Consider the following 13,528-nt stretch of genomic DNA (forward strand, 5'->3'; position numbering starts at 1 on the left):
ACAGATAGCGGGAGACAACCAGGCAGTGAGGAGCATTGCCCAGGGACACCAGGGCTGCTGCTCCATTTGGTAGCTGGGCTTCTGGTCCCTGAAATCCTCCTGCATAACAACTTTGTTCCACCAGGTCCAGAGCAGGAGAGAAATGGCTGCTGGAAGAAATGAACAACTTCTGCCTCAGTTATAGTGTTTATCTACAGAGGAACCCTACTTCTGTAGGTACATGAGATGACTGGGTCAAAATAAACAGCTAACAAGTAGGAGGCTTAAACTCAAAATCCAAGTTTTAAGAAATAGCAACAAAGAAAAATAACAAAATATTGTTCTAATAGTTTCTGAGCTACTGTGGGATTCTTCTAAGAGTCCGCAAAGCGTCCTTGAGCTCCTGGTTCCTCATGCTGCAGATGAAGGGATTCACAGTGGGAGGTAACACTGAGTACAGAAATGAAACCATCAGGTCAAGGGATTGGGAGGAAATAGAAGAGGGCTTTAGGTAGGCAAAAATCACAGTGCTTACAAACAAGGTGACAACAGCCAGGTGAGGGAGGCACATGGAGAAGGCTTTGTGCCGTCCCTGCTCAGACGGCATCCTCAGCACAGCCCTGAAGATCTGTGCATATGACACAACAATAAAAACAAAACATCCAAGGACTACAGAAAAAATAAAAGCAAGAATCCCAGTTTCCCTGAGGATGTCTGATTCTGAGCAGGAGAGCTTGAGGATGTGGGGGATTTCACAGAAGAACTGATCCACAACATTGCCTTGGCAGAGTGGCAGGGAAAATGTATTGGCAGTGTGCAGCAGGGAATAGAGAACCCCAGTGCCCCAGGCAGCTGCTGCCATGCTGGCACAAGCTCTGCTGTCCATCAAGGTCCCATAGTGCAGGGGCTTGCAGATGGCAACGTAACGGTCATAGGACACGATGGTGAGAATGGAATACTCTGCTGAAAACAAAAACAAAAAGAAAAAGACCTGTGCAGCACATCCTGCATAGGAGATGGTCCTGGTGCCCCAGAGGGCATTGGCCATGGCTTTGGGGAGAGTGATGGAGATGCAGCCCAGGTCGAGGAGGGCGAGGTTGAGGAGGAAGAAGTCCATGGGGGTGTGCAGGCGGTGGTGGCAGGCTACGGCTGTGCTGATGAGGCCGTTGCCCAGCAGGGCAGCCAGGTAGATGCCCAGCAAGAGCCCGAAGTGCAGGAGCTGCAGCTGCCGCGTGTCTGCCAACGCCAGCAGGAGGAACTCGCTGATGGAGCTGCTGTTGGGCATCTGCAGTTCCTGGGCATGGAGTCCTGTGCAGAGTGCAGAAGATAATGACAGGACAATTCTCTGAGACACTCCTCCTAATACACTTTTATTTATTTTTCTTTCTCTCAATACAGTGTTCATTTAGTTCCATTCCTTGAATTTAATTTCATGAAATTTAGCATTCCATGTGCATGAAACAATTATGGAGCTTACACATTTCTCTCATTTTTTCATCTTATCCCATCTCCCTTGATATTTTCATCTTTTTCCCTGTCTCATATCTTTAACCCAAGTGCTCTTAGAGCCCCCAGCCCCAACTTCTTTGCCCGTCCATTTCTGTCAGAGAAAGCTGCCTGTTTGCAGGATAAGTGCATTGTTCACCCCTACAGAAAATGAGAGTAGTGTAATTTGGCTCTATTCTTCAAGAGAGGAGAGGCTGAAAGCACATTCTGTGCTACTGTTCACAGAACAAGTGAGTGAGAGAAGTTTGATTCAGGAGCCATAGAGATGTGTTCACAGTTGGCAGCCCCTTTTAGATTTCTGCCTCAAATCATTTCCCCTCCCCTGAGAATAGGAAAAAGAAAATCCCTGCCTTGTCTCTCCTCTTGCACAGTGTCCTTAGAAACATTCTGGCATGCAGTGAAGCTGTGAGCCCCCTGCCCCAGGCAGCAGCTGCGGCAGCAGAAGGCCCCTGCCCTGAGGCGGGTAGCCCTCATGTGGAACAGGTCTCCTTCATGATAAAGAAACACAGACTCTCTGCATCCTGATCTGCAATGGGATGTCCCAGATTTAGTGATCCCTCCAGTTAGTGCAGCAGTACTGCCTGCAGCCAGAGACTTACCGTGTTTATGGCTGTGAGTAATGCTCCTCAAGTGAGGTCGCAGCCTCCTCACGCCCAACACATCTTGTAAGCTCTCTCTCCTCTCTCTTCTATCCTCATGTCAGCTGCAGATCATGCCCCCAGCCCTGCTGTGCTGTGCAGAAGAGCTGCTCCTTGGCACAGCTGTCTCTCTGCAGCACTGCCCACTTGTAGGAGCTCCCTGTGTCCCAGGAGCCTGGCCCAACTCAGCAGCAGAGGATGTGATTTTTTCTTCCCCAGTGATTTCCCCTGAGAAGTGCCTGGGTCTCCATGGCCAACAGCTTCTGAAAGACAACAGTATCATGATTGTACTTAGAAATCTGCTGAATTAACCATCACATGCCCACTGGACACTGACTAATTGCATCCATTTGGTTAGCCCTACCTGAAAGTGTTTGCTGTAACAAAATGGGCACACAGACAGGGACAGGGAGGGGTGGACTTCCCCTGGGCAGGGCACTGATCCAGCTGAGGCAGTGCAGGCATTTCATCCCTAGATGGAAACCCTGTGGCTGAAGTGGGATTCTGCTCCCCACAGACCCACAAGAGTTTCAGGGATTTCTCTGGTTCAGTTCAGATGTGCACAAGAAGTTGCCTGCAAGTGAGCTTCTGCTCTGAGTCCTTGGTTCTTCAGCGGGGAGTCAGTTGCTCACACACAGACCCTGGGTGATGACCAAGGTGCCTGGGGTGCTCCTGGATGTGTGCTAGTGCTTGTAAAGTGTGTGGGAAATCCCTGAGATAGACACCTCCTTCCTGAGCATCAGCTGAGGGGGATAGGGCTATTCTTTGCCATCCTAAATGACAACAGACTCTTGCATTTATGGCAAGGCAGATGTACTGTTGTTGAAAGAAGAGGTGATTAGGGAATTCCTAAGCTTTGCTTAGGTTGGAAGTATTGGAAGAGGCTGACAGGAATCACAGGATTTTGGAATGGTTTGGGTTGGAAGGACCTTAAAGACCATCCAGTTCCATCTCCCTTGCTGTGTGCAGGGCTGTCCCACAGTGAATCAGGATTCCTTGGGTCCTTGACATCTCAAACATCTCCAGGGATGGGGCAGCCCCATCTTCTCAGGGCAGCCTGTTCCATACCATCTCCATGCCTCACGTCATGATCTATTGAATGCTGGGAATTCCTTCCAAATGTCTAATGTAAAGCTCTCTTTTAGTTTATTATCTTGTCATCCTAGCCCTACAATTCAGAAGTAATGTAAGAAGTCGGTCTCCACCTTTTTGTTTGAGCAAGACCATGGCTAGAAGATGGAAGGAAGACATAATGCAGAGTAGTGCCTCCACATTTCAGATCCCCAACACAAGGAAGATGTCTGCAAGTGGGAGATGATATAAATGTGGTAACACTTCTCAACTTCAAATATTCTCATGTGTCATTTCTCACTTTTTAAGCTGAAAACACTCCATTTGAGAGGATACTGTGTCTTTTATTTTATTTATTTATTCAGATATTTTTCCTAAAAGGACAGTGTTTTAAAGAACTGTGTTAGCAGGGCACAAATGCCTTCAGGTAAAGGGACACAGACAGTGGTGCCAGTGCCAATGCCCTCTGTCTAATGTCCAGCATCCACTGCTGCTCTACCCTGCTGCGTATTTGATGTCCCTCATCCTGCAGGTGTCTCCAGCTCTCCTAAATCAATGACCATGGTTCAGGGCATGTTTTCAGCAGGCCATCTGGACACATGCTCTTCCCACAGTCTCCATATTTCCCCATCCCTTGCTCTTTGTTCACTCAGATACCTCCCAGTTATCTAGCTGATCTGTGACTTTCACAGAGATTATTGGAACTTGCTCCATCTCTCCAAAATGTGACAGACTCTTTTCTCAGTTCCTTAGCTGTGACTGTATCTATCCCTTCCTATCCCCGTCTAACTCATTTCTTGTACAAATATTCCAAGTGAAAGACAAAACTCATTAGGTGCATCTTGGACAAGGCATGCAACTGATCACTGTGTTTTACTGTTCATTCATTTGCATCATGTTTACAATTGTTTGCTGGAAAAAAACAAAAGAAAAAAAAATCTTTCCTTGCCCATATGCAGCTGGTTCTCTGAGGAAAGCCAGTGGGAGTTGGTGCAAAAGTTGTCTAACCCTGAGTGGGTGACTGCAGAGGAGAAGAGTGATGTGACGAAAAGTGATGCAAGACCCATAGGGAAAAATGAGTAGAAATGGGGTGGAAAAGTTGAGGAGGACATTTGTCCACACAGTGACAGAACAAAGTCCATTAGGGGACATCCTGGGTCACTATCAGTTCCCAAGTGCTGCTTTAAATTCTTGTTTAAACCCAACTATAAATAAATAGACAATAAATGTCTGTTGGATTCATCGTCCTTAAGCAGTCTCCAGATACCTCTCCAGTTTACTGTACAAGTTCTGAACACCTGAAGAGGATGACAGGAAGGCACAAGGCACAGGAGGGCTCTTCAGGTTGTAATGGGCCCCAGGGGGCATTTGCTGCTGAGTCCATCAACCTCCAGTGCACAGAGAAGATTGCCTGAAGTGCTCAAGAAGACCAAGTCAGAAGGAACAGTGAAGTTTCTTGGAGTATTAATGGGCCCCACTGAGGGCCATTCACAAGCAAGCTTCCCCAGGGACTTGTTAGAGCAGATAATGGGAAGCCATGATTGCAGGCAGACCATGGCAGTGGGATGGTGGCTGTGATGCTGAGCAAAGCCTCCTTTGTCTTGTGAAGCAGAAAGGCCAAGCCCTGATCCCCAGAGCCTTGGCAGGGAGATCGTGTTCCTCCTGCTGGCTCAGGGCCCTTCCTGGGGCAGTGGGATGGAGGTTTGTCTGATGTCAAATGAAAGACCAGGGCACAGCAGCTGCCAGACTCTGCATGGGGTGCAAGGATGCCGTGAGGCCCAAGTCCCATGTGGGCAGTGTGTCTCATGCCAGGATGTGGGATGTGAGAAGGGCCCAGTCTGGACAAATTATTCAACTGCAGTTGAACTTTGAACATGAGATCTCTCAGGCGCAAGGTGGAGACACCATTTCCTCACTGGTAGCATTTGGTTCTGGGGATGCCATGTTTGATGCTCACCCACATGCAGAGCTCCTGTCTGACTGCAACACCACTGTGCTCATATCAGCTGTGACAACACAGTGGAGCTGAAATCACTGAGCTTGTCTCCCCTTTACAGCACAGTGACTCTGACATCACTGCAATACTGACCACTGACACAACCCAGTAATTCTGACATCACTGCTCTCCACACTACCGAGACAACACCGTGACTGTGCTGTCACTGAACTCCTACCCACTGTGACAGCACAGTCATCCAACATCACCGTGCTTGTACGCACTATCATAGAATCCTAGGACAACCCGCAATGGGAAGGACCCACAGTGATCATCAGGTCCCACATTTGGCTCCACACGCCTGTCCTAAAAGCAGAGCATATGAGTGAGTGTGTTGTCTATTACTGAGTTATCTAGATCAATGTGTGTCCGTGACAGAGGGCAGAAGGCTTGGCAGTCCCACTGGCCAAAAAATAACTGAACTAAACTAAACTAAACTAAACTATAATTTAATATAAAATAATATAATATAATAATAAATAAAGAAATAAAATAATAATAAAAATAATAAAAAACAGCAGCAACGATCTAAGGAGGAAACTTATTTTCACTAAATATGATATTGGAACCTAAGATAACACAATGTTATAAAATAAAATTGCAATTTACTGTAATCAACTAAAATGAGACAGCGAGTGTCTGAAACGAAAAGCCTTACACTGAACTGAAGGCGCACGGCTGGGGAACGCAGCCACACACTGCCAGGCAGCGAGCAAGTGAGAGATCCTGGGACTTCCTCCCATGGCTTATCTTCCCCTCTGAACTCAGAGTCCTTGGGAAATGGAGTTCTCTTCTGCAAATCAGGTATTCAGAACAGTCAGTCCTGGAATCAGAACTGGAGCATTAACTCTTTTATTCCGTGTGCTTTACATGATGTTATGATGTGGAATACTGATACCAAGAATCATAAAACCATGACACCAGATGGGGCATTTGCAGCTTTGCTAGGCACACACAATGTGTTAGGACAAACAACGCTTCTGGAATCAGCCTGTCTACTCATGATCAATTCATCTGACTTCAAAGTACGTTTTGCAGAGATGACCCTGTTGTCTATCAGGAGCTGCCAGCCCCGCAAGCCCCAAGGACGTCTCCAGGGAAAGCAGTGAGGAAGAGAAAATGACATCCTCTGCTGCTGAGCTGGGCTGGGCTCCTGGGACACAGGGAGCTCCTACAAGTGGGCAGCGCTGCAGAGAGACAGCTGTGCCCAGGAGCAGCTCTTCTGCACAACACAGCCTGCGGGTGACAGGAGGAGAGGAGAGAAAGGGCAGAGAGCTTATAGGATGTGTACGGTGTGAGCAGGTGTTGAGCTCACTGCTGGAGCACTGCTCACAGCCTTTGACAAGGTAATTCTCACTGCAGGCTATGACGCTGCCGCCTGCCAGACTTGTGCTGTGAAAAACAGCCAGATGGTCTCCCCAGAGACATCTCTTCTCCAGGCTTAATGACCCCAACTCTCTCAGCCTCTCTTTGCACAGATCAGACACGTTCCAGCCCTCTGGTCATCCTTGCTACCCTCCTCCAAACTTGCTCCAGCAGATACATGCCCTGTTGTTTGTGGCCCTTGATCCAAATGCTGTACTCTGGCTGGAGTCTCCCAAGAGTGGAATAGAGGGGAAGAATCGCCTCCCTTGACCTCCTAGCTACACTCCATTGGGTGCAGCCCAGGATATGGTTGGTTTTCTGGCATGCAAGTGCACATTGCCAGTTGAGTTTTTCATCAACTAACACCCAAAGTGTTTCTCCTCAGGACCGCTCTAAGTGCATTCTCCACTCTGCTTGCATTGTTGCTTGGGACTGCCCTGACACGTGTGAATATCCTTGCACATGGCCTTGCTGATCTTCATCAGTTTTGTACAGACCCATCTCTGTAGCCTGTCAAAGTCGCTCTGGATGGCATCTCTTCTCTTTATTGGGTTGATCTCATGACAGAAAGTGGTGTCACCCACAAACTTGCTGAAGGTGCACTCAACAGCACTGTCCCAGTCAGCAACAAAGAGGTGAAATAGCACCAGTCCCACTTGCAGACCCCTGAGGTGTACCGCTGTGTTCACACAGCCCTTGAGCTGTTGACCACAACTCTGGCCATGAGCATCCAGCCAATCTTTATCCATTGAGTGGCCAATCCATCAGTTCATGCCTCTACCATCTAGAGAGAAGGGTGTCATACAAGGCAGAATCAAATGTCATCCACCAGTCCAGGTAGCCCGAAAGTGCCATCATTTCAGAATCTACCCTCCAGGTAGGGCAGTGTACCAACCCATCAGCCTTCTTTTGGCCTGCCAGCAGACCACACAGAGGAAATCTCACCATGATCTCTCAGTCACAAGCCTGATCCTGACCTTTCAGGTATACATGCCCATGTTATGTGCCCATTATGTGCTAACGTGCAGGGGACGTGAAAACCCACACCCAAGGCCTCTTCCTGCACGCAGGCAATCAGCTTCTCAGGCAGAAGGGACCTCTCAATCCACCTGCCAACCTGGTGCCTTCTACTGGCTTACCAGAGACATGGGAATGACCATTAGCTGCATTCCTAAAGGTACAGACCTCAGCCCTGCATTAAAGGCTGTCCTATTGGCTACTACGGAACGAATGTCTTCCAAGGCCCTTTGCCAGCCATGTTCCTGCTGCTGCTCTGTCTCCTCCAGAGACAGAAATAACCTCTCAAGCACAATCTAAGCCACATCCTGCTACAAAATGATGAGCTCTGTTTGCACAAGTGACCTCACTGCAACATATCTACCCATCCCCCTCCTTTGGGCCCAAGACGTGATCAGATCAAAGTAAGCTTTTAAAATGAAATGTATCAAATAACATTCAACCAGTGGTTCAAGTCCTGCTTGACCAACCAACCTGGTGGCTTTCTGTGATGGTGTCACTGCATCAGCAGACAAAGGAGGAGCCACTGATGTCACCTGTGTGGACTTGAGTGAGGCCTTCTATGACATGTATGAGTATGACATGGTACCTCATAATATCCTTCTCTCCAAATTGGCAAGATAACGATTTGATGGGTGGACTGTTTGCTGGATGAAGAACTGACTGCAGGACTGAAACCAGAGAGTGGTGGTCAGTGGCTCAGTGTCTGGATGGAGATCAGTAACAAGTGATGTGCCTCACGGAACGGAATAGGGACCAATAGTCTTTAAGATCTTCTTCAGTGACATCAGCAGTGAGATTGAGCGCACTCACATCCAGTTTGCAGATGACACCAATCTGTGTGGTGTTTCAGTGGTTTTATGATTTTTGGTGTTGGTGTTCCACATCGTCATATCATGGAGTGCACTGGGAGTCTCAGAAGAGAAGAAATGTACTGCAGATCCCAGAAATCTTTGCTGTTCCGTTTCCAATTTCCAATAAGAAGGAAAGAGATAACTGACTGGAAATCATGAGACTTTCTCTGTTTTCTCCCTGGCAGATCAGAGTAAGAACCTCAGTTTTCAGAAACCCATTTATTTGATTTCTTAGCTTCAATCCCAATTAACTTGTATTTCTACTATTACAATTAGTAAATTTGTTCTCCTCCATAGACTGTTGCTGTTGTTTTTTTGTTGTTGTTTTTGTTTGTTTGTTTGTTTGTTTGTTTGTTTGTTTGTTTTCCCCCTTTGTTCCCTCTCCCCATTCTCCTCCCCCTTTTTTGGGCCAGTGGACCTGTGGGCCTGCCGTCCCACTGTCATGGACACAGACAGATCTAGAGATAACCATGACAGGGTCTGAGCATTATCCCAGCCTCTTCCCTTGTGCTGAAACACACCCCCTCCATCAACAAGCTCTTCTGTTGCAGCTGCTTTTGTCACTTCAGTTCCAGGTGTGGGGGCCCTGAAGGACAGCACCAAGACTGTCACCTGCCCCACTGCCATGCCTCTATCGCTGTTCTTCTCAAGGACAGTCTTCTAAGAGTCCCTAGAAGGTTCTCAATTCCTTAGTGAAGGAAAAATGAAAGGAACCTGACGTTTCCTTGGACTGCGGACTTATCTGAGCACCCTGGAACACACTGAGCCACTGTTCCACTGACAATCATGGTTCCTGGTAGGAAGCTGTAGATTATTATGCCGTCTCCCCTCAGTCTCCTCTTGTCTAAGATGAACAAGCCAGGTGACTTCAGCCATTCGTCATACTTCTCTCTTCTGGACACGTACCATTTTCAGAGCACTCATAGAAATGCTCTCCAATAGCTTGATGTCCTTCTTAAATTGTGGCACCCAAACTGCACCCAGTGTTTGAGGTGATGCTGTACCAGCACAGAGGAGAGCAGGACAATCCCTTCCCTCACCCAGCAGCCAGCAGTGCTGGCCCTGATGCACCCCAGGGGACTGTTTGATCCTCAGGCTGTCAGGGCAAACTGCTGGTTCATGCTCAACTTGACATCAACCAGAAGCCCCAGATCCCTTTCCCACAGCTGCTCCCCAGCCCTCTGACCACAGTCTGTACACATGGACAAGGTTGCCCCATCCCATGCACAGAATCAAACACTTGCTCTTGTTAACAGTCATGCAGTTGGTGATTGCTCAGCTCTTAATTCCCCTCTTCAAGGCCTCTCCACAGACTTCAGGCAAACTTCAGGCAGTGCAATGTGGATATCTTGTTTTATTAAGCAGATGCTAATTTAGCACTGATCTACATTTGAATGCATATTTATACAGATGGAAATATAAACAAATCAGAATCGTTCCTCAGTGGAATGCAGATAAACAAAACCATCGACCTGAGAGAACAATAAAAGGAAGTGACTCTAAAGACTGCAAGAACAGAGAGTGAACTTATGACAGCTCAGAAACATTTGTGAAATGACTTTCCTAACTGACCATATGAGCTCCTTGTTTCTAACACTGTAGATGAGAGGGTTCAGTGTTGGGGGCACCACTGAGTACAGAACTGCCACTGTCAGATCAATAGATGGGGAGGACATGGACCGGGGTTTCAGGTGTGCAAATGTGGCAGTGCTGACAAAGAGGGAGACCACGGCCAGGTGAGGGAGGCACGTGGAGAAGGCTCTGTGCCGTCCCTGCTCAGAGGGCATCCTCAGCACAGCCCTGAAGATCTGCACATAGGAGAAAAGAATGAAAGCAAAACACCCAGATGCTAAAGAGGCACTGACCACAAGAACCCAAATGTCTTTGAGGTGGGAGTGTGAACAGGAGAGTTTGAGGATCTGGGGGATTTCACAGAAGAACTGATCCACAGCATTGCCTTGGCACAGAGGCAGTGAAAATGTATTGGCAGTGTACAGCAGGGAATAGAGAACCCCAGTGCCCCAAGCTGCTGCTGCCATGGTGGCACAAGCTCTGCTGCCCAGCGAGGTCCCATAGTGCAGGGGCTTGCAGATGGCAATGTAGCGGTCATAGGACATGATGGTGAGAATGCAATACTCTGCTGAAAACAAAAACAAAAAGAAAAAGACCTGTGCAGTACATCCTGCATAGGAGATGTGCCTGGTGCCCCAGAGGGCATTGGCCATGGCTTTGGGGAGAGTGGTGGAGATGCAGCCCAGGTCGAGGAGGGCGAGGTTGAGGAGGAAGAAGTCCATGGGGGTGTGCAGGCGGTGGTGGCAGGCTACGGCTGTGCTGATGAGGCCGTTGCCCAGCAGGGCAACCAGGTAGATGCCCAGCAAGAGCCAGAAGTGCAGGAGCTGCAGCTGCCGCGTGTCTGCCAACGCCAGCAGGAGGAACTCGCTGATGGAGCTGCTGTTGGGCATCTGCAGTTCCTGGGCATGGAGTCCTGTACAGAATGCAGAAGATAATGACAAGTCAAGACATTATTCAGAGACACTCCTCTCTCCGAACTACAACAGTTTTTCTTTCTCTTTGGAAAATGTTCATTTAACTCCATAACTTGAACTTACTTTCATGAGCTTCACCATCCCATAAGACGTAAAAAATGAAGGAGCTCTTACTTTCTTCTCATTTCCTAATCATATCCTAGCCTCCTGGATATTTTTCTCCTATGAGCAATTTCCATGCCTCATCTCTACCTTGTCTGCACTCAGAGTGCCCATCCCAACCTCTGTGCACTTCAATTTCTGTTAGAGAAAGCTGCCTGTTTGCAGGATTAGTGCATTATTCATCTCAGCAGAAAAAGACGATAATTTCAGCTGGTGCTGTCCTTTGGGAGGGGAGAGGTAGAAAGCACTTTTAGAGATGGTTTGCATAACAGCAGATTGAGAAAGGCACAATTCAGGATGCTCAGAGATGTGTAGTATTTCACAGCTCCTTTCAGATTTCTACCCCCAACACTTTCCTCATCCCTAAGAACAGGAAATGGAAAATCCCTGCCCTGTCTCTCCACTTGCAAATTGCTCTTAGAAACACTCCGTGATGCAGTGTATCTACGATGGCCCTGCCTCAGGCAGCAACTGTGGCAGCAGAAGGCACATGCCCTGCCCTGCTGTGCAGGGGGCTCCTTCCCCACACACGTCTCCCCGCAGCGCCCTGGGCAGCTCCCCAGGCAGGCTGAGTGCTGAGTGCTGAGTGCTGAGCCTGGCAGGCGGCAGAGTCCCTGCCCCGGCACACAGCCCCTGGGGCACAGCAGGGACCTGCTCTGCAGGACAGCCCTGGGCACCTGGCTGCAGTCCCGGCTGCACAGCCTGCAGCCGTCCTGAGACACGCAGCCCTCAGGGCTGTGCTCTGATGCCGCAGCACAGAAGCCTTCAGCTGGAGCAGGTCTTTCTCCACAGTAAGGAAACAGAGAGTGTTTTCGTCCAGATCTGCACTGGGATGTCCCAAATTTAGTGATTCCTCCAGGAAAACTTATCAGCAATGCCTGTAGCAAAAGGCTTACCTTCTCAAAGACTGTGAGCAACGCTCCTGCAGTGAGCACACAGCCTGCTCACACTCCGTCCAGCTTGGAAGCTCTCTGCCTTCTCTTCTCTCCCTCTCATCCACAGATCATGCCCCCAGCCCTGCTGATCAGTGCCCTAGGTCTTCTCCTGGGCCCAGCTGTCTCTCTACAGCACTGCCCACTTGTAGGAGCTCCCTATGTCCCAGGAGCCTGGCCCAGCTCAGCAGCAGAGGATGTCATTTTCTCTTCCTCACTGCTCTCCCAGGAGATGACCTTGGGGCTCCGGGGCTGGCAGCTCCTGATAGACAACAGGGTCATCTCTGCAAAATGAACTTTGAAGTCACATAAATTAATCACCACTAGACAGACTGATTCCAGAAGCATCTTTGGTCCTAACACATCGCGCTTGCCTAGCAGAGCTGTAAATGCCTCATCTGGAAACCACTGCTCATGGCTCTTAACTAAAAGGACACACAGACAAGGACAGGGATCCTCTGACTTCCCCTGCACAGAGTAGTCATTCAGCTGAGGCAATCAGTGCAGGTGTCTCATCTCCAGATGGAAATGCCGGGGTTGAAAAGAGGTTCAGTTCCCCACAGACCCATGGGAGATGGGACTCCTCTTGTTTCAGATCAGATGTGCACAATGAGTTGCCTGCATATGTGAGCCCCTGGTCTTCCTTCTGTGGGAAGTTGCTTGCTCGCACACAGGCACTCCATGATGACCAAGGTGCCTGTGGGGCTCCTGGATGTGTGCAACAGTGCCTGCAAGCTGTGGTTGACAACCTCTGAGAGAACAACCTCCTTCCTGAGTGTCAGCTGGGGGCAGACAGGGAATGGGAGCATTCTTGTCCATCCTAAATGATATCAGATCTGCCAGTAATGGGTGCCTGAGAGTGTCATTTTTCACCTCTCCCCATGGAGCATGCAGCGTTATTCAGCTGACCAAATGGAGGAGCTCACCAGATGAAGAGTCAGATCTTTCTCTGTTCCCCATCTATTGCATATTCTGGAGGATAAGGCATTACAAAGCTGTGACACACCTACATGCTTTCACTGATGACACTTTCGGTTTTTTTGGGCTCTCCTTTGAATGGCAGTTCCAAGGGGTCTCCAGCACGCCCCCAGCCAGCTGGCAAATGCAGCTCAAGGCCTTCAGGAAAGCCATGCCCTGGTGGTGTCAGTGCTCGCTGGACAACTGTGAGTCCCACAGTGGGTCTAGTACCTGTGTGTCACCTTCTGAACACCAGTACTATGGTATAGATTCAAGGCCCAGCCAGGCTAAGTCAAATGATGCTTCTGGCATGGGACGCTTTCTGAAGTGTCTTTACACTAATGAGAAGACCACAAACATTAACACAGTGACCTTGAAATCTTGGTGCATTTGCAGACCTGGGGTCTTGTTTGGCTCACAGAGACATGGTGGGATGGTTCCCACCTCTGCACTGTAGCAGAGGGGGTACAAACTCTTTATGATAAATGGTCAAGGAAGAAAAGGATAGGCTGCTGCTCTCTGTGAGAGTGCACTGAGCTCTGCCTGGGGGTGGCAGAGCAGCCAA

General features: G+C 48.8%; 2 protein-coding genes across 2 annotated transcripts; both read right to left on the reverse strand.

Moving 5' to 3' along the window:
* Positions 1-337: 337 nt before the first annotated feature.
* Positions 338-1,264, reverse strand: LOC116238488 (olfactory receptor 14J1-like). Its single transcript, XM_090147772.1, has one exon. The coding sequence runs from the start codon at positions 1,262-1,264 to the stop codon at positions 338-340; it is 927 nt and encodes a 308-aa protein (XP_090003898.1).
* Positions 1,265-9,925: 8,661 nt separating this feature from the next.
* LOC149916497 (olfactory receptor 14J1-like) lies at positions 9,926-10,888 on the reverse strand. The gene has a single exon (XM_090147773.1). It carries the CDS (start codon positions 10,886-10,888, stop codon positions 9,926-9,928), a length of 963 nt encoding a protein of 320 aa, XP_090003899.1.
* Between the last annotated feature and the right edge of the window lie 2,640 nt (positions 10,889-13,528).

The sequence above is a fragment of the Phasianus colchicus genome, chromosome 10 (assembly GCF_987193195.1).
Source record: "Phasianus colchicus chromosome 10, bPhaCol1.hap1.1, whole genome shotgun sequence".
Lineage (NCBI taxonomy): Eukaryota > Metazoa > Chordata > Aves > Galliformes > Phasianidae > Phasianus > Phasianus colchicus.